At 32.8% G+C, this 22,662-nt stretch overlaps 1 protein-coding gene across 1 annotated transcript in view; it reads left to right on the top strand.

The window, feature by feature from the left end:
• Positions 1 to 21,769, top strand: part of LOC149909945 (acetylcholinesterase-like) — a 34,805-nt gene extending 13,036 nt beyond the window's left edge. The window contains exons 2-5 of the mRNA XM_090120058.1: positions 8,113 to 8,193; positions 16,659 to 18,453; positions 18,856 to 19,031; positions 19,495 to 21,769. Coding sequence (XP_089976184.1) covers positions 16,688 to 18,453; positions 18,856 to 19,031; positions 19,495 to 19,619 — 2,067 coding nt within the window. The 5' untranslated portion in view covers positions 8,113 to 8,193; positions 16,659 to 16,687 and the 3' untranslated portion in view covers positions 19,620 to 21,769. The remainder of the gene's footprint in view (positions 1 to 8,112; positions 8,194 to 16,658; positions 18,454 to 18,855; positions 19,032 to 19,494) is intronic.
• Positions 21,770 to 22,662: the final 893 nt, after the last annotated feature.

Raw genomic sequence — 22,662 nt, 5'->3', positions numbered from 1 at the left:
ATATCATAAGTTTGAATATAATAAATAATATTATAATAGCTTAAAAATTATAAGAATTTAATTTAGCATAAGTTATAGGTATAACATAGTTATGTTGTCGTAATTTTTTATAGTACCTACGGTACCTTTTTAAGTTAAGTGACTAACTTGGAAAATACCTACGCAAACAAATATCTTACTAAAATTTGTACTAAACGTTTAGGGAATTAGGAATTTTAATTTCGTACTTTGTAAAAGCCGAAAATGTGTACTTACCGATAATTTTTCTCCGTTTTTCGGCTATTTCGTTCATTATTTTATGCATAAACTTCATTACAATATCGTGAATAATTTATTACTTAAAAATTGACATATGATTGGTTTTTAGTGAGTCTTTGATAGTTTGATCTCAACTCTTAACACTAACAATTCATGAGCGAATTCACAAATATTCAATATGAAAAATGATCAATCATCACATCTTTAATGACCATAGATAACAACAACCTTTTCAGTATTCAATATTGAATCTATAACGTTTAATAATAATATTAAGAATGAAGTAATGTAATCGGAAATTGGCCCGCGCTCCGATTCGTCCCCTAATGGAGGCGAATTGGGTTATCGTATCGGCCTGACTTTTTTCAATAATGGCGGTTTTTAATGATATTAAACGCTTCGCTTTATTCCGTTTGGCATTTGTTTTGTATGAATATTATTGGAAAAAGTATTTTTTAATAGTCTTGTAACGAAGTTATAAAGTAGAATCATTGTCAATCGACTTTAAATACGAGATATATGTTTTTTTGGGTTTGGGTTACCTCAGAACTTTTGATTTGGTAAACCGATTTTGATAATTTATTTTGCATTTGAAAGCCGAAACCATTATGAATTTCGGTTATGCAAAAAATATTATTATTACAATATAATAAAGATATGTGCGTTGTTAAAACAAAAAATAATGTAATAAGTTGGTAAGTATAGCTTTATGTTATTTAAAGGTTGAGGGAAAAAGTTATTATTTACATTTGTATATTATCTATAATCTGTTTTATTCCATTAGGTATGAATAAACTAGATTGAACAAACGATTAATAAACAGTTTGGAAAACATAATTCCAATATTGTGTGCCGTATCTTTTGTTTACATCACCGCTGTAATTTCTTATCTTGATACTGCTTTGTAAATTCGTTTAATAGTAAAAATAGTTTGTAAAATCCAAAAGTGCACGCCTCATAATTTTTTTTAATAATTATTTATTAATTATTATTTTTGTTTATTTAATAACAATTAAACCACATCGAATCAGACCCTGAAAAATGAAAGGGTTCTATTCCTGAGCATACTCAAGCGTAAGAGAAAAAAAAGACTCGATTAGTAAAGTATTTCGGTCGCTATCGTGTTAACAAGAAAAAGGATCCGCACATACAGACACACGGACGTCCAAGACAGAACTTTTTTAAACTGTTTTTTAACTAGTTTAAATAACAAAAATGACATCAAAAATATCATGAACGTTAAAAATAGTGTTTTTTCTTAATATGTGTGTGTATGTATTATCTTACAAGTGCAATGTATGATACCTACATAAAGACATTTTAAGTTTGAAAAATCAGATGTTTTGCGCGAAGTGACAGTAGTACCCACCTCAACGCTTCGCTTATGAGGCGTGCAATAATGGGTTCTCATATTAACATGTTTATTTTATTAATATTAAGGTTCAGAATGTCACGATTCTTATTGCCTACTAGCTGTAGCTGTGCCCCGCGGTTTTACTCGCATTGCTCAGCTCCTATGGGCTAAAGCATGATGCTTTATGGTCTGTCTCGATAAGTGGTCTATCTAACAGTGAAATAATTTATCACTTCGAACTCGTGGTTCCTGAAATCATCGCGTTCAAGTAAGCAAACAAACAAATTCTTTAGCTTTATAATGTTAGTATAGATGAGACAATCTTTTTAGTCGAAGCCTAATTTAACACTAGCGGTCCACCCCACCTTCGCCCGTGGTACCTACATGTTTAAGTTAAGGTTACATTATTGCATTTTTGGTAAGGATCTCTAATTTTTTTTGAAAATGCAATATAGCCTATGTTGCTCAGTGAAGATGCACCTTTGTAATGGTGAAAGAATTTTTGAAATCGGTCCAGTAGTTTATGCGTGGAAACCAATAATTACAAACATTTCCTCTTTATAATATTAGTATAGATAATATATTTTTAATATCACCATAGATAATATTTAAAGCGTAAATTTGAAATACAATATGAAAGTAAAAGATTCTCAATGTTCAGTGTTGCTTAAATGAAGTTAGAAGTGTTTCCAACTACGGAAATGTGCGATATTTTATAAATAATGCATTAAATGTAATATTAGTTTGAATTGAATGAATTTATAGTGGACAGTTTCATGTTATTTTAATTGTATGTGAAGCGTAATGTGCAATGAATGTGTTAATGTTGAATTGCAAATGGTAATAAAGGATTTATTTATTTTATTTATTACTCTTCAATAAAACTATACATATAAAACTTATTGCTAATATAAGTATACAAAACAAAAAAAACAGTATAGTTTATTAGGCGGCCTTATCACTTAGAAGTGATCTCTTCCAGGCAACCTGGGCAAAAGGTTACTGAAATGACAATGGTAGGTGGTAGAAAAAAAGCAAGGATAATAAAAAAGCAAAAAATTAAATAAAATAAAATTAATAATTAAAATAGATTTAATTGATGTGTTACCGTAAATTACAATTAAGCGATTATGTCCGTGGAAATATGGTAAAAAAAAGAAGTCCTTCCTTTAACCACTACATAGTACATAAAGTGTATTTATTTATTTATAGTATAAAACAAAGTTGCTTTCTCTGTCCCTATGTTCCTATGTCCCTTTGTATACTTAAATCTTAAAAACTTATTACTTATTCTTAAAAACTACGCAACGGATTTTGATGCGGTTTTTTTTAATAGATAGAGTGATTCAAGAGAAAGGTTTTAGTATATAATTTATTAGGTTTTAGACAAAGCGGGCGAAGCCGCGGGCGGTAAGCTAGTATCTGTATATTTCTCAAACGCGCAATACGTGTAGGAATCGGAAGTAACATTTTTTTTTACTACTAAGGCTAACTTAGGGCTAATTATAAAATCTACATTGTTTTCCGTATACTTTCTTCCGTGTTTTGCACCCGATTTCAATTAAAAAAAAAGGATTAAACCGATCACATGTTTATTTTAAAATATTCGTTTATATAATAAATACTAGCCAAGTATGAATGAAACTTTTTAAATATTATTTTAAACACTGAAAATTTCGATGATCATTTGAAAAGTCCATTTCGAATATTCAAAAAATAAAAGGAATACCTCATATAATTCAAAACAAAAGAAAGAGATGGGTAGGATATTTATTATTTAGATAACGGTCTGACAATGAAAAATAAACCTTAAAAACAAAACGCTTGAAAACCCTTTTGGATGATTGAGAAATAGTCCTTTTTTATTATTGATGATAAAAAGGTTAGGTATAATATGAATTGCATTATTTGTATGTATTCGTTTTTATTATATATATATATATATGTATTAGTTATACCAAGGATAATATAATACTATGTTATACTATATCAGGAGTTTGTACTTCCAAATTTCCTTTTTGATTCGTTGGATGTGCTTACTTTGCATTGATTTGAACAGATTTAGGTTTGGGTTTAGTTGTATTTTGTTTTTTTGTACAATAATTAAAGATTAACTGGTTACATTTGAAATTATCTATCTCTTGATCTAACATTATGTTGCTAAAATTATGTTTAACTAGATTTCCGCCCGCGGCTTCGCCCGCGTTTGCAAATGAAAACCCGCATAGTTCCCGTTCCCGTGGGATTTCCGGGATAAAAACTATCCTATGTGTTAATCCAAGTTACCCTCTATATGTGTGCTAAATTTCATTGTAATCGGTTCAGTAGTTTTTACGTGAAAGAGTAACAAACATCCATACATCCATACATCCACACATCCATACATCCTTACAAACTTTCGCCTTTATAATATGTATTAGATATATACAGATCAGTATACCTAGTAATAATTGATAGCAGTACATAAGTAACGTAAATAACCCGTTACACGTACTTACTCAATTTTCTCATCTGTTTTTATTTTATTAATAACATCATGTTTAATGTATAGTTAAGTAAAGTAGTTTTGATAGTAATATGTAAGGTTAGTTATTTTTTAATTCAATGTCAATCCAGCGTTTAACTGCATCACTAATTACATACGTACATAAACTACTTCTTTTTCATCTACAAAAAGTTAGTGCGGTGTTCCTCTAAATTTTTGCTCACGGTACCCCAAAAATACGCGATGTAAACAGGGTGTGTCACGTAAAATCAATATCAGCCCATATGGGAGATGTGATTGTTACCTGTATAATATAAAGGGCTTTTACCTCTCGTGTATTTTTTATTTTTTTTATCATTGCGAAAGTGTTGTACTTGATAAGTTTTAGAAGGTTGTTTTAATTGGTTTAATGTTAATTAGTCTTTAGAGGTAATGTTTTGAATTAGTTATAAAAATAGCTCAATAAATGTAATATAGTTTTAAAGCTTAACAATAGTTAAAAGTATTATATAACTCTGCTTGTTAATTCGGTTGTTTATTAATAGTCGTATTATTAAATTTAGAAGCAAACATTATCATAAAGTTTTTCACCGGAAAGTAAAAAGTAGTAAGTTATAAAATTTAAACATATAAGTAAAGCATAAAAAAACATTACATAATCTATTCCACATTTATCGTTTTAGCCTAAAATTTTCACTTGAACATAGTTTTAATATCCATTAGTCGTAGTAAATTCCCATAGCAACCAGGCTCTTCACTTTCCCGTAGTTTAATAAATTAAAACTCTCCGAACTAAAAGGTAATTAAATCAGCTCAAATGTACGGAGGGTCGCAGGTGCAAAATGTTTAACTTGCACATAGGTACACATGCATCGAATTAATATTTATAGTTAGTGCCTTTTTATTTACGCCGTTGCAGTGTCGAACATTTTGTAGGATTTTAATCATTATTCATGTGAAATTATTTACTTTGCTCGTGTTTTGGTTATTTAGTACTGAGCTCTTTTCTCAATGCATATATTGTTTATTTCATTTAAAGATTCTCTTTAGTATAAAATTAAAAGCTACTGCAATTAAGGTCTTGTTGAAACGCATTGTTTTATTCAGAATTTTAGGTCGTTGTTTCAAATTATGACACCAAAAAAATATAATTAAAATACTGCTCTTACCAAATAGAAAGTGGTAAGAAAACAGTTTTCTTTTGTGCTGACAATAGTCTTTTGTGTCCGCGAATTACGGAAGATAAATGTATAAATTGCTATGAAAGGAATGACAGGCGTGCCTCTTTCATCATTTGGCCATTTAGAAGAACGACTTGATAAAAATCCGTCTTAATAATTGTCTCAAAAAATCAATACTAAAGCTGTATTTACATGACAAATACGATTCTAGCCTTGACTTCGAGACATCGTTATGCATATGTGTAATTTATTCATAGGAATCGTGGTTTATGTGAAAATTGTCGTCTTTGCTCGAAGGTCGTCTGTGTTGCAAGGACGGTTGAAATAATGGGCATTATTATCAGTCTAGGCCCTAGGGTATTATGTGGCAAAGAAGCAGTTGTTTATAACGTTTAGATTTATATCGATCTTTTAGGTTATATTATATATAGAAGTATTATGTTAAACAAAGTGCTAAAAAGGAACATGCTTCAGGTATTTTTGCAGTAAAAAAAAAATATTTCGTTGCAGCGTAGACTATTAACAGCATTCCGTATTAATTTTGTAAAGATGCAGTAGTTTATACTAAGAATCTTCTCTTATATAATCTTTGCGATTTGTCATGAGATCTTTTTGACAAGTACATAAATTTGCAACAATTACCTCCAAGTCACTTTACTTTAATTTTGTTATTAACCTCGTTAAGAAATGTTTGAAATATGCAAATGATCATTAGCAATCCATATAAGGGCTGATTTTTCAATCCTTGGTTAAAACTTAATTCGTCGAATAACGTATTAAACTACCATTTATGAAAGGTATTCTAATTGCCCGTATTTGACAGTTTACAGGTGACATTTTAATATTATCGTAATATAATACTTTATTGGACGGGTAAGTTTTATCCAAGGATTGAAAAATCGGCCCTAAATATAACAAAAGACTAACTCGAATCCGCGCAAGATATAAAATGTTAATTTTGTTAAAACATATCTCCATCAAATGTTACAGCGAAAATACATTCGCAGTAACTAGAAACTCAAGTTGCCGGGTAAATAGGCATGAAAAATAAATACGTACTTTACCCCGGACGAAATAATTTCCCCAAGTGCCCTCAAGCTAGTTTCCGGAAAAAAGAAAGTTCGTAGAAACTCGGGGTTTTTTTGCCGACGGTACTAGTTCAGTTTAGTTGAGCTGAGAGCTCTTTACAAGCTGGACAAATTGCTCATGAGAGGCTTGTATAGGAATGGATATTTGGTTATATTTCCCTGGCGATACTGTCGATAAATAGCCGGTTATAACTAGGTCAATTAGGATTCATATTTCTTTGTTTCAATGTTTTGGTTTGTAATGTGATTCAAAATAATTAGGAATATTTTCAATAGAAATATTTTTAGGATAAAAATACATAATGAAAGTGCTGATTTATTATTTTCGGAATCAAGCACGCTTTTACTAAAGTATGTAATGGCATTTGCCAAACTGAATGAATGAATTCCAAAGAGGATTTGAAGCTGTAATATTGAATGATATATGAATAGTTTTATTCAAAACTACACACGCATTTCTTTAAATAGAACATCTGTATACCCGCTTAAAACATGTTATGTATCGAATACCATATCAAAACTGCATACTTTGCAATTTAAACGTAATGTTTTCTTGGAATGAAAACTGGGATCTTTTATTTAATTCACATAAAAGCACCGTCTTTAGATTTAAATCTTTTCGTCTTATTTTCTAAAGCTGCAGGTTTTATGTGCTATGACCCGTTGACGTTCTGATTAAGTGCATTGAATGTGGTTTTATAGTCGATTGTTTATGATTGAATTTAATGTACCTACTGTGTTCAGGATGGATTAATGAGAAAACGTCGTTATAAGAAATAAGATTAATATGGTTAAATGTAAACAGACTTCAATTTTTGTTGATAATATCTAGGATTTTTCTAAAGAAAATATAAAATCTCAACCTCGAAATTTCTTTCCATAAGAATTTATATTAATTGTGCGATTGTTTGAACTGTGGTTTGAACAATGACGGTTCATTAGTAATTCATCATCATAAAAAATGCTAAACGTTTAAGCATGACGTTTAAGCTAGAAAAAAATAACTTGGTAAACAATTTTGTTCAATTCTAAAATGATGACATGTAAAATTCAACCAGAAAATGTAACCCACATCTTGTAACCCATTTAAAGCATAATTAAACGTTAGTATATTAAGTGGAGTAATTACCGATCTAATCAACACATAGGCCAATGCCCTAGATTCCCGCAATCAGCTGATTGCATAGCCGCAAGGGATATTGAAGACGTTTTGAGGTAGTCATTGGTCATTGCTATATGTTTTATAGGAAGACTGATTAAAACTATGTATATTGTACAGTATTAAACTATTTTATTTTATTAATTTATTTATAACAGGCAGCATTGCCCATATTATATTGCTAGTAGTAGGTACTTATTCTAGTGTTAGTAAAACTACATAATATTACACTTAATTAAAATAATGCGAGTCATGTAAATAATGTTGATTGAAGAATATTAATAGAGGTTTCTTTTTAAATTTGGAATGAATGGTGCAGAGCTCATTTGTTTTTTTTAGTAATATCTACCGCCAGTTTTGTAACCAGCCAGCAACTAACTTAAAAATAATAAATTTATTCTCTCTTTAGAATTCGTATTCTTTCTTATATTTTCTGTAATGTATTATGTAGTGTTTATATTTAAATTACTACGTATATATTATCTATTCCTATACTAAACTACATTCGAGCAATACAAGAGAACGAATGCATTATTCATTCCCTGGCCGTCGTTTATAAATAAATAAAACGAAGTTTATCTTTTCAGACAGTGGAGATAAGTATGTGAAGAAGCTTGGTCGCGCATGTGTCAAGAACTTCTGTCATGGCGTTTTGGAGATAGTGCCAGGTAAAATTTGGACGATTTTTTAATAAATGAAAGATTTTTGAGCACTATAAATTGAGAGTTACTTATATAGGGCCCTTTTGAGCATCTCAATTTAAGCTTTTAAAGCTCTTATTTATTTAACACTTTTAGTATAGATAATGTCATTAAAACGAAAATAAAATAAAAATACTGATACAGCTTTATAATGGAGTGGCCTTATCACTTTAGAGTGATCTCTACTAGGCGACCCCTTGGCTCTTATTTGAAATCTTGAAGATTTTATCTATCCCATTTAACCGTTTTTGATCATGCACTAGCGAACACTAGATTTTAAAACGGAACGTTCAAAACTGATGAATATTCATGCACATTTTCTTTATTTACGTACGAATTCGTTACCCGCGATTTCATCGATATTCATAGCGAATAAGAGCTGCCCTATTTATCGTACCTTTTATCGATAAATATTCGATACAAAATCAAATCACAGCAGTTATACATTATATAAGGTGAAGCATGGCACAATCGCGTCGGGGTTGTGAGAAAAATATAATTACGTCATTTGTATGTGCGGGCACGCGCCCGGGCGTGAGTAGACTGCGAAGTGAGCTAGTGATGTATCGACACATCGATAATTTGACTGACGTTCGCGGAATACGATGAGCTCTGATTTTGCATAGATTTTTTGTAGGCTTGATACGGAATGTGGGTTTTTGAGTATTGGAAATTTTATAAAATGGTATTTGATATCATTGTCGTATTGTTAAATGATTTGTAATAGAAATATTTTTGAAATTTATTTGTTTTTTTAGTACTTAAATTTTCTTAGTAAGTACTTATTTCAAATTTTAAACAACGTTTGACGGTGAGTTTTAAAAGCCGTACGGCAATAACTTTAATAGGAGATATTAATGTGCTAATCAATTAAGATAATTAAACGAAAAGGCAATTAAAATGTTTACTGAATTCGCAACTTATTTTGCAATTTATAAAAAAGACAACCATAACACAAATGAATATATTAAAAACAAACAAAACTCATTTACCTATTTCTACGAAAATTCAATCAAGTGTCACCAAACATCGACTATCGATAAAACGTCACTAGTTGCTCTGGATAAAGTTTTGCTCTTTAAGTAGTACGTGACCGTATAAAAAGCTAAAGTGGAAAGTCACGGTCAGTACAAAAATTAACTGGTAATTATAAGGAGCAGTTAATACATTTTGGGCCTACAGAATTTTAAGCTTTCGCGTAATTTGAATATTAGTTTAAAGGTGGCCCAGTATTTATGATATATTAATTTTCGGCCACGGCTTCGTACGCACTTCACGTTTAATAAATCAAATGTTTTTTTTTTGTAAATATCGTATTTTTGTCAAGTGTCATGAAAAAATAAATTATTCAGTGTTCTAGGCGCAAATGCGTTTAATCAGGCATTCAGAGCTACATTCCCGTTTATAACATTATTTAATTCATTAAGTAAGTTTATTTAATGCAATAATTTAATCAGAAAATAATGAAAACAAGCAAATTAAACGTATATCGGCTACAAAACTTCTACGCCGTAGCACTGCTACGAGTTCTCGTAAACAGGCCTAGAAATGAAAACAAATATATTTCCCAAGACGCAATCAGCAATTCCTTCGGCTTTACCTAATCAATATGTTGTCTTTCGTGTCAAGGGCGTATGTACCTTAGCCGGTAACCATAAGCCGTTGTATACGAAAAACAGCCGACTAAGCTATTCCATCTGAATTTAATCAAAATAACAATAACCTTCGTGATTAAAGGAGGTGAAATGCGTATTTCTTATTACATTTTCGTTTATATGTTGGGGATAAATTCGGGATGTTTAACTTTCCAAATTGTGATAATATTGTGGAGGTGAATATGCTCCGGTCTTGTATGCTATTATATTATTTGTGATCCAACGCAGAGGTAGGATTGTGAGGCCTCGCTGTATTGCCTCAATGGTTATGAAGTTGTATTAATATTTACGTGTTTATTATCGCAAAGAAACTCGTTTTTAGTTAACACAGTAGTATAAATATTAAAATGAAAAACAAAACATCACTTTTTAGTATTCAATATTTTTTAATAGAGATTGATAAATAATAACTCTTGTAACTGAAGTAAATAGATGATTTGAATAGAAAGGTTAACTATGAACAAAAGGTCCCCAATGAATAACCGTTTACGATGATAGCTAGTTTGTTATCATTTAAATTGTGAAATACACGTGTAAGTTTTTTTGTATTCCCTGTAGAGAGTAAAATAAACTTTATGTCGATGAATGAAGAGTTAAAATCTTTTGGCAAATCAGATTTGAACCTTACATTTAATTTAATGTTTTATTTTGAATCGTTCCGTGTAGATTCAGATAATGGCCACATAATTATCATATTTCTCATCGGAACAATTTATCATAAACTTTTGCCTCCGAATAGTTTTTCATTAGACCTTTTTATTTTTAACGAATACTAGCAAACCGGGCGAAATCCGTTTCGCCACCAGAAACACCTTTTCTTTGCTATAAACCTCACGGAGCCCGAGACCTTTCCAACGAATGCAAAACCGTGGAAATCGGTTCGTGCGTTCTGGAGTTATAGCGTCAGGAAGGAAAACCCGACTTATTTTTATATAGTAGAGATAATTAATGGTTACTGTCAAGCGATTTTTATCAAAATTTTATAGTTTGTCCCACTTTAACTGCTTTATCATAATAATGTGATAATGAATCTTTCAATGATTGATTAATATATTCAATGCTTCTAGACCGATTGAGCATACTTTTAAACACGCATACATGCAAAGTTTGCATGCAAGTACACGTGTCAGATGTGAAACTTCTTTGGCAAGATTCAAAGATACCAAAATCGCCGCCTCACTCCATGACGCGACCTTGAAAATTTACTCTCAACGCGCCTAAAGAAGTTTCGCTTCTAAAAATTACAATTTATTTACTGGAGTACAAATGACTTCAAGGACACAGAGTAAGAGACTGTCGCAGTGCCACCACTCAACGTCTGTTGGAATTGCAAATGGCCAGGCGTATCTATACTGTGACCTTCTGGCACGCGATCGCGCGATATCGTAAACTGCACTGCAATTTCAAATTTAGAACGTTATATTTTTTCGTCGTCAATGCGGCCTGAATTTTAATGTTGATGCTTCGGACATCTTTTTTATCTGTGCTAAATTGGCGGGAATAGTTTTGATGATTTATTTTTTATGAAAAGTGTTGCTTTTATTTTAAACAACTTTAAAATGTCAATTAATTTACATGATTGTATTCATTAATTTCAATTAAGAGGTCTATAAATCTTTATTGTATGTTTATTGATTAAAATGAGGATTTAATAAAATAACAGTGGTATTTCTACTTTTATGTACACAATTGCTAATTGGCTATTACGCGGTCATAATAGGTAATTAAATAAATGTATCAGCTGATGATATAATGAACTAGAAAGTTCCAAATAATAAAAAAATCAAGAAGCCAAGTTTGCAGTTGCCATATAAAAAAGAAACGTCATCACAAGTCATTCACAGACTAACGACGTGACACAGTTTGGAAAATAGTGGTCCAATTTAGCGTAAAGTCTGAAAAGATTTAATCTGGACTCATTCTCATCTCCATTCAAATAATTAAGTACTATTTAACAGAAAGGTCTATTTAACTCGTCTCTTTCTTGTTGGATTCTTTTTACACGTGTTCTGTTGAAAATTTCACGCGCCAGGAAAAAACTCGGAATGAGGTGAATAATTTAGAAGGCCTTTATGTGAGAACAAAGTATGAGGATGGCTAGGTTTTATGCAAACTAAGTCAACAATAGCAACCACTATTGTTTGAGGTTTTTGTGCGAATATTCTTTTTTGAACGAATTTATTTTTCGCATTGGATTTTTTATTGTAACATCTGCTGATGATTATGAATTGTATTATGTGGTCTCAACGTTTAAGATGGTAATAGAAAGTAGTAAATTTGTGATTTGCATACACGCAAAATATAGCTCATATTATCTTCTTATAGAGCTTATTGTTTTCTCAGTTTTAAGATAATTTTTCAAGCAGAATTTAAACAGACAACAAAAGTAAGTCGCAAAGGTAAAACTGCGTAATTCGGATCACCCCCTTTAAATTCCACATCCACCGTTCCCTTTGAGGCCTCAATTTTCCGTGAAACCTCTAGATGGGCGTTTTTTCGCTGGATTTACATAATTTAATTTAGCCTTCCTTTCGGAGGGAAAGAATCTTCGTGTCATTTGTTAAGGATATCTAGGGACGTAGAATATCATAAATTGCTACGAAATACGAATATATGCTTAGCATTTTGTGGATAGCTATAGACATGGTTTAAATAAATAAATCATACAATCTTTGTATTATAATATACCTACTTCGTTCTGTCTGGAGACTTTTATCAGTAGATATTACTTTATCTTTTGATAAAAGTGTCTAGACAAAGTATTTTTTATAACCAATACTAGCGAATGGAAACAAAAAATTCATAAAAATCGGTCAAGTTCTTTTTGAGGAGTATGGCAAGTAATTTAGTTACACGAGAATTTTGTTTTTTTATAGATAAAGAAGATTACTATGCGTGTCATGATGATAATATAGCAAAAATACAAAATCCGAATTGCAGAAAAAATTATTACTATTTAAAGAACAAATTCAGTACTTTTGTCTTTAGGTCATCTTTAGGTCAACTCAACTCAATTAAAGAGCAATGTTATGCCAAAATAAGCAGTCCTCTCTATATTAAAGTTTTTCTTTCCCCACATAGCGTCCAGTGGCGAAATTTTGTTTGTCTGTTTGCTTTGTTGTGTAAACACTAACAATCGAAGCGAGCGGGATGATAGTAAATATTTGGCTCGTCGGAGAGTGATCGAATTGAGCTGTACATTCTGTACGTTTATTTGTATCGTTTTAACGTATTATTTTCATATTAAATATACTTTGTAATTAATTTTTCCAATGTAACGTTTGTTGTTAATATTTGTTTTACGATTTAATTAATGTTCCGGAGTTATTTAAGAATATACACATGGATAAAAGAATAAAAGAATCAGGTCGTTAGTGGTTGGTTATGGTGTTTTAATTTTAATTCTACCCATGTTTAAAAATGACAATGAAAATGGATAAAGTTTCATGGCCCTGTAAGAAAGTTGGTATGATAACTACAAAATATAACGATAACAAGAGAATAATTACTTCAAAATTAATCAATAACTGAATACGTATGAATAAATTATTTGTGATAGAAGGTTAAAAAACTTATAAACTTGATGTGGCTCCTAGCCGATCGAAAGTTTTGTAATTGTTAAACAGTTAATGAATAAGGTACAACTTGCCTGAATACGTATTGAATTAAAATCTACACTAATATTATAAAGAGGAAAACTTTGTTTGTTTGTTTGTTTGTTTGTTTGATTGTAATGAATAGGCTCATAAACTACTGGACCGATTTTAAAAATTCTTTCACCATTCGAAAGCTACATTATCCACGAGTAACATAGGCTAGGTTTTATCCCGGAAATCCCACGGGAACGGGAACTATGCGGGTTTTTCTTTGAAAACGCGGGCGAAGCCGCAGGCGGAAAGCTAGTTCAATATAAAATAAGGTGCTTGTGAATATTGGAAACTGGAATTAAGTGTTTAATTTACAAGGATATAACTATAATATAAGAGTGACAAATGCTGTAATACAGCACTGATTCCTTACTGATTCTATTGATTTTGTTATTTTTTGTCTCGAACTCAAATTCAATTTCTTTCATTCAACTAGACTTTAACCAAGTCAAGGAGCAATACAAACAACCATGAGAAAGCAAGCAATACCATCGATTGACTAGAGTCGAATGTTTTTCATTATCAGCCTATTTAATTTTGTATGCAGGACGGACCTTCTACGAAGGTTTAGGACACGTTCCACCACTCTGACGACATACGGGTTAATAGGTGTCACAATTTAAATGTTTTTCACCCAAATACATTACAACAATACCTTTTTTGGTATGTTCGTTTAGTGATTGATCACTAAGTTTTAGATTTATCTTGAAGATATATTCCTCATCGCAAACTTACACTGATTAACGATACAGATATAATGTCTTATTAACTTTGTTTATGCATTATCAACGGAAGTTAAGATTACTAATATTTATTATATCACATAGTAAATAGATTAATTTAATTTGATTGTATGGACATATGATAAAGAAATACTTTTATGTTGATAAATACATTAATTAAATACATAAAAGTGAAGAGATAATCAAAATAATCTTGTGAATTCTACGGATTTTTTCTTTAATTATACATTCTCAATATACGTTTAATTTACAAGAACATGTTATTGAAAGAAAAGGTATATAGAAATGGAGTTATTAAATTGTACGCTTTGAATTTTAAAGCCCTACAACTGCGAGATAAATTGTAAATATTTTATTTACGAATCAAAGAAAACTATCACAAAATTGAGCCAACATTTCGTATAGAAACAATGTCCGAACAAAGGGAAATTAATCGAGAAACAATTATACAAAACTGTTTATTACAAAAGGAATGTTTTCAGCAAACAATCGTTCGAACCTATCGAGTGAACAAAAGCGCTGGAAATGGATTGCTTTATTGTTATTGCATTCGATTTGAAGCGCTGTAGCGCTGCATTGCGAACGGTCTTCGATAATGGTGTACATTTACCAGTAGTATAACACTACAAGCGCTGTAGAAAATTGAAGCGCTGTGTGATGCATTTCACAGGAGCAGTGAACTATTTCTAAACTATTTGGCTGTAAGCGATGTTTTATTAGGGACTTTTATTAGTAAGAACTCTGAATACTAAATAAATAAATCGTTTATTTTGATCATACAAAACAATAATTTAGACACGACAATCGCCTTAACTAGGAATATACCTGTGCTAGAGACGATCGACGCCTTCCTCTTCAGCCTTAGCCAGTATTGTTAATTTAACATATACATATATAACTACATACTATTACATATTTTTATAAAATAGAGAACCATTAAGAACAAATTGAGGTTAATAATAACATTTCGGGCATGCATTTTGTGTGTGTGTGTGAATGTAGGTCATTTTTTATTGGTCTAAATTCTGAATATAGGACGTCATGGTGGTAAGCTTTATTCTTTTTAGTGAGCACTCTGAATGTAGGACGCCTTCGTTGTAAGCTGTATTATTAGCTTCATCCGTGCAGCTTACAAACGATTTAGGAGTTAAGCCGCAAGCGACAGAATATTAAAAGCAACTTAGCTACTTCATCAAGTAATATTAGACTATATTACCGCGACTAAGCTTTTCTATAAGCAGGAGTACATAATAAGAACGGGTTATCATTGTTCTTCATTGAATTTTTTCACTAAAGCTTATATACTTTTTGTATAGAAAATCTTTATTAGGTACTTTCCCGAAGACCCAGATATTTGTGTTTAATATTTAAAAAAAATGGCCCTGCATTTATTCTTATTCTGAATCATGCAAGTAAAATATATATTTTAAGTGTGAAAAATACCATTTCAGAATACAATCTAAGATATATGCTCCTAAAACTCTTTTGTTTAAACCGATCCTAGAATTAAACTGAAGAAATATCACTTTGACCTCTCCATTGTGCGAAATAATTAAGTACTGCTCTATTAGCTCTCAATAGCTTCAAATGTATTGAAGGCAAAGCGTGTGAAGTTACATAGTAAATAAAATTAATATCAAACATTGCTTAACTAACAACACTTTAAGATAAATAAGATTGGACTGGCACAAATCGTCTAGATAAAACTTTTTTGTAGAATTGCACAATTTTCCGAAATATAATCTTATATATATAAAATTCTCGTGTCACAATGTTAGTCTGCATACTCCTCCGAAACGGGTGGACCGATTCTCTTGAAATTTTCTGTGCATATCGGGTAAGTCTGAGAATCGGCCAACATCTATTTTTCATATGTACCACGGGCGAAGCCGGGGCGGGCCGCTAGTAATAATATAATATCATCAAAATTAGACAAATAAGTTATTGTATAAATCGGTTTGAAAGCTTAATTATGTGATTGTCCATTTATTACTACAATCCGATCAAATCAAGTTTGATTATGTAACAGTAATTGCGTTTTGTGATTATCATAATTGAGTTATAGCACAGTAATAGTCATCTAGATATGAGATTCATTTGATAGTTATGGTATAATTGCTAGCTTAACGTATAGATAGGATGAAATCGATTTACTAAGATAAACTAACTCTCTACACATCTTTTTACATAAAAAGATCGTAACTTATTTAAAAATAACAGCAAGCATTGTAGATTTTTTACGGATTATAGTTATAGTTTTGCCACGTCGCTCGTGCAAGGTTAAAATATTATCTTGAAAAAAAAAAAACATCTTTACGTTAATATGTTTTACTCAACTTTCGAAACAATGTAGAGTTTCGATTAATTCCACCATTGTCACGTTCCAGGTGGTGACTGTGGGAGTGCGTGCAGAGGCATGCGCGTGTTGGTCGCGGCGCTGCTGGCGCTGCTGGCCCGCGCGCTGGCGAGCCCGCACGAGCACCGCGCCAGGCACCACGCGCCCGAGCACGCCGCGCACTTCCCGCCGCCCGCGCCGCAGCCCTACCGCGGCCACGGGGAGGCCGTGCGCTACAACCCCGAGTCCGACACCATCCTCCCGCGCATTGAGGAGCACGAGACCTCCTCCAAGCGCGCCAGGTTCGACGAAACCGAAACCTCCTCCAAGCGGGCGCACGACACGTTCTACTCCAACCATGAACGAGTTGAAGAACTCATGGCTGACGAGCCCCGCTACGGCCCCGACGATGATGACCCCCTGATAGTCCGCACTAGAAAGGGACGAGTCCGAGGCATCACCCTCACCGCTGCGACCGGCAAAAAAGTCGACGCCTGGTTCGGCATCCCGTACGCTCAGAAACCGCTCGGTGACTTAAGGTTCAGACATCCGAGACCCGTCGAAAACTGGGGCGAGGAGATACTCAATACAACGACACTGCCACACACGTGCGTCCAAATTGTAGATACGGTGTTCGGTGATTTTCCCGGCGCCATGATGTGGAATCCCAACACGGATATGCAGGAAGACTGCCTTTATATAAATATAGTCACGCCGAGACCGCGTCCTAAAAATGCAGCAGTGATGCTGTGGGTTTTCGGTGGTGGTTTTTACTCTGGAACCGCGACGCTCGATGTTTACGACCCGAAAATTCTTGTATCAGAAGAGAATATCGTGTATGTTTCAATGCAATATAGAGTTGCGTCACTCGGGTTTCTATTTTTCGATACAGCCGATGTTCCCGGTAACGCTGGACTGTTCGATCAACTTATGGCGTTAGAATGGGTGAAAGATAATATCGCATTCTTTGGAGGCAATCCTCATAATATTACATTGTTCGGAGAGTCAGCGGGTGCGGTATCTGTTTCTCTGCATTTGCTTTCTCCTCTGTCAAGAAATTTATTCTCTCAAGCGATCATGCAGTCCGGAGCGGCAACGGCTCCTTGGGCAATTATATCAAGAGAAGAAAGTATCCTTCGTGGTATGCGATTGGCTGAAGCTGTTCACTGTCCAAGTTCCAGAACAGATATGGGTCCTATGATTGAGTGCCTAAGGAAGAAAAGCGCCGATGATCTCGTTAATAATGAATGGGGAACCTTGGGCATTTGTGAATTTCCATTTGTTCCAATAATCGATGGTTCATTCTTAGACGAAATGCCGCGGCGATCTTTAGCGCACCAAAATTTTAAAAAGACAAACATATTAATGGGATCCAATACAGAAGAGGGTTATTACTTTATCCTGTACTATTTGACAGAATTGTTCCCGAAAGAAGAAAACGTCGGTATAACGAGAGAGCAGTATCTTCAAGCTATTAGAGAATTGAATCCGTACGTGAATGATGTGGCTCGTCAGGCAATAGTGTATGAGTATACGGATTGGATAAACCCAGATGATCCTATAAAGAACAGGAATGCTTTGGACAAGATGGTTGGAGATTACCATTTCACATGTGGAGTGAACGAATTCGCTCATAGATACGCAGAAACTGGCAATAATGTATATACGTATTATTTTAAACATCGAAGTAAGAATAATCCCTGGCCATCTTGGACGGGTGTAATGCACGCGGACGAAATTAATTACGTATTCGGCGAACCGTTAAACCCTGGAAAGAATTATTCTCCAGAAGAGATCGAGTTTAGCAAGCGGCTCATGAAATATTGGGCTAATTTTGCTAGATCTGGGTATGGCATTATTTTACATTCTTGAAGTGAAACTTCTTTAGGCGTAGGCGAGATTTTTATGGATGAATCGTAATAATAATAATATTACCGTGACGAAGATGTGCAGCGTTTTTTTTGAAGAATAGAGAGTTAAAAAGGACGAACGTAGTATTGAAAAGAAGTTTCACTTCTGACATGAATGCACGCACTTTTGAAGTCAAACTTCTTTTATTTAATTTAGGTGCGTTGAGAGTAAAATGAAAAGATCGCGTCGTGGCAATACCGTCACGTCATGGTAAGGCAACGATTTTGGTATCTGATCTTTGAATCTTGCCAAAGAAGTTTCACTTCTGATATGATCGCACGCACTTTATTTCTGTTACTATTTCTAGACAAAATATAATTATTTTGTATTTTTTTCAGAAATCCATCCATAAATGCCGGAGGTGAAGCGAATAAAGTGCACTGGCCGCTACATACAACTACTGGCAGAGAGTACTTGTCCCTTGCGGTCAATTCCAGCTCTATTGGACATGGTCTGAGGGTGAAACAGTGCGCTTTCTGGCAGAAATATATCCCTCAACTTATGGCTGCTACGAGTGAGTATCACTATCACTACATAGTATAAAACAGTCGCTTTCTCTGTCCCTATATCCCTATGTATGCTTAAAACTACGCAACGGATTTTGATCCGGGTTTTTTAACAGATAGTGATTCTCGAGGAAGGTTTTAGTTTATAATTTATTGGGTTTAGACAAAGCGGGCGAAGTCGCGGGCGGGTCGTTAGTACCTAAAACATTTACATAAATAAAAGAAAGAAAGAAAAAATAATATGTTTTCTTTCTTTCTTGTTGATTGCTTATTTATATGTCTTACAAATATAACTTGATCAATGAAATTAGATAATATTTTAAAAAGTTAGGTTGGTCAGATTTCCTGCAATCGCGGCATGTGGCTGATATCTTATTTCACTTCATCTAGGATACAATGATATTATTCTGAAGAAAATTACTAAAAATATGTAACTACTACTACTACTAACATAATCTTTCTTAATTCCAGGCAAGCCGGATCCACCACAAAATTGTACTAACGTAGCGATGACGTCACGGTCCTCTTATGTCGCTTTTTGCCTGAGCTTCGTCTCAGCGGTTAGCTTACACACCATGTGGTTCAAATACGAATAAATATTCTATTGTACTATAAAAACTATTTCTTTGTATTCTATTACATTGGTTTTTTGCTTCTCAATTCGTTGTTGCCCGTATTGAAGTTTCGAACTGTAAAGGGATTCAATAAATATATGGTTGTATCATTATAAAATTTATTTGTACGGTCAATTATATGATATTTATTTACAAATATTATGATACGTGAAATATTTTCTAAAATTTATTTTTATATGTAAATTATAAATATGTATATTTAGTTGTAAGCCATTTTAAATGTTATATTGCTAACTCAGTATTTCGTAGCGGAGTAATATTGTGTTGCCTGATCGACGTTAAGTGTTAGGGGTATTGTTCATTCATGAATGTTGTCTTTAAGGAGGAGCGAATCTCTCCATCAACATATCACTTGTTACTAACAAATTTTAGAACTACGTAGAGATAACGATTTGTCGTAGCTTGTAAGTCTTTACATATCTTTGGGGAATTTTGAGAACGATAAAAGCCGGAGTGTTCGTGATGTTTTTATATTGGCGAAGGAAAAATCGAGAAGAGAGCGTGTTCCTTTGACATATTGGTTGTTGAGACGAGTCGAGCACGAGCCGTAGTGAGACGTAGAAGGAACAATGTGTTAGCTTTAACGCGCCTCTATTGCAATACATATCACGCAAGGCATAGATATGTCTAAATTAAATCATTCTAGCCTTACCGTAAGTATAGACGTAAGTTAGGTCATTTCATAACTCTGTAGCGGACCAATATTAGAAAGTTGTACGTTTGATGATAAAACCGATTCGGGGGTACAAAGTAATGATAGTGAAGCGGAATACATGATAACGAAATAGTTTACACCTCAAGTAATCATAGGAACGGACAAAATTAACCGAAAAAAGTCTATGGAAGTTCTTAGCCAGGCTAAGGTCAGAACCAATTATCATACTATAGATAATATAAAATTTTCTACCGACTTTAGGTTTTAATAAGTACCTTTAATGCGGCCTGAATCGAACACGGATTGCAGTTTACAACAGTCAAAATTAATTTACATCGACGAATATTTATATTTCAATATTCAATGTATTGGATATACATTGTAAAATATATTATAACGTTAGAACATACAAAGTAGTACCTTAACGTATTAGGATCGATAGTTGATACTAGTTTAGAGGTCATAGTCCAGCGGTTCAGCTTTCGAATATTGGTGTTTAATAAAATAGAAATATCTTCACGTTAAGTTCGACATTTTGAAGTTACTCTTAGTCCAACGTTCGGGATAAGTTTAACGACTGGACGAACTGTCTCGGTCGTGAATCATTTATTGTAAATAAGGTATATGTTAGAGATAAACGTAGGACTTATTGTTATTCGGCCCTTCGCGCTCTTGTCTTTATTAATTCAAGAGACCCGGGTGTCTATGTATCAAATAACCTGTTGTGGAAGACGATACTTTATGAGATATAGAAATTGTACTAAGTGTAATTTTACGTAGTTGTACTTCGATTGTTTCGTGTTTATTTGTAATTAGTGTAATTATATGAATTGAAATTGTATATTTGTATCAGAAAATTCGACTCGTATTTCGTCTAAGGGCAAAGTTGTATCGATCACGATTAGTGACGGCACTATAGAAGGAATTAGACTTGTCCTATCGCTTGGCTTGTACGATGTTTGTGAGCTGATAGAGGATGTAATATAGCGTCAGTATTCATGTAATTTCACGTTCGATGTTTTAAGAACTACGCTTATTTTAACCTGCGTATATAAACCTATAGAGTGCCTCTTGTTCACTTTTATATATATTGATACAACACTTGTTATAGGTGATAAATGTAGTTGTAGAGACTCTTCTTCTAAAATAATTGCACTAAATTTGTTTATTTTTTTAATTTGAATGTATCGGACAGATTGATGAGGGATATGTAGTGCCAAAACAGAAAACGAGAGACGCGATATATTTTATTATTGATTATGATTTGTTGAACATTTTTCACAAAATCCTGTACGCAAATAAAAGGTTAAAAGGTCACTAGCTAATGTTCTTTTCATGGTCACAAATGTAATTTCATAAGAGCGATTATTTTTTGTGTCGGGGTGTTAAAATGTATTTGGCAACGTGGAAAGATTTTATAATTACAAAACATAATTGAAATTATTGAAAATTAAAGCTATTATATTGAATAAACGAATAAATTTGTGACTACTTCTTTGTGTGGATGATTTTATTATTCAAATTCAAGAAATAAATCTTATGTTTCAAGATTTTAATTATTCTGAAATAGATACGGTAGTACAAAAATGCCGAATAACAAAAAATGAAAACACAATTAAGTTTTGTAATTAAACAAGAGTTAGAAGAGATTTTGAATATTTTTAGCACTGATATTCGCCTGAAATCCGCTTGGCTGTACAATTTATCTTCTATTAAAGGCCTAAACGTAGCAAATTGAGCACGAAATATATAAGGCCTAAGCATCGCTATTTCATTTAATTCAAGTTGTCTTATTTAAATTCTAATAGAAACTTCGAGTAAGTTAAATTAGTGCTATGACTGCATTATTGAATGTTTGCATTTATGTTTAATTATAAAAATAAATGCTTGTATATAATTTGTGTTTTTATTATTACCTCTAAAATTCATCTACACTAATATTATAAAGAGGAAAACCTTGTTTGTTTGATTGTAATGAATATAGGCTCATAAACTACTGGACCGATTTTAAAAATTCTTTCACCATTCGAAAGCTACATTATCCACGAGTAATATAGGATAGGTTTTATCCCGGAAATTCTACGGGAACGGGAACTATGCGAGTTTTTCTTTGAAACCGTGGGCGGAGCCGCCGGCGGAAAGCTAGTACAGTATATATTCGTCATACAGTATAAATTGAAACTAGAAAGAAAAAACAAAGATCGAAATAATAATTAGAATTTTTTAAATAAAATCTAGCAGTCCGCCCCGTGGTACATGCTTACGTTATCTCTCCATAAGAACCATCGTCGTACTTAAAGAAATATTATCAAAAAAGAATTAACGAAATCGGTTCAGCCGTTTTCGAGT

This window comes from Colias eurytheme, chromosome 3 (assembly GCF_061535395.1).
Source record: "Colias eurytheme isolate Ceu_HAF_F1 chromosome 3, ilColEury1 Martin Lab GWU primary, whole genome shotgun sequence".
Taxonomy (NCBI): domain Eukaryota; kingdom Metazoa; phylum Arthropoda; class Insecta; order Lepidoptera; family Pieridae; genus Colias; species Colias eurytheme.
The sequence above is the reverse complement of the archived record's forward strand: the minus strand, read 5'-3'. Positions and strand labels throughout refer to the sequence as shown.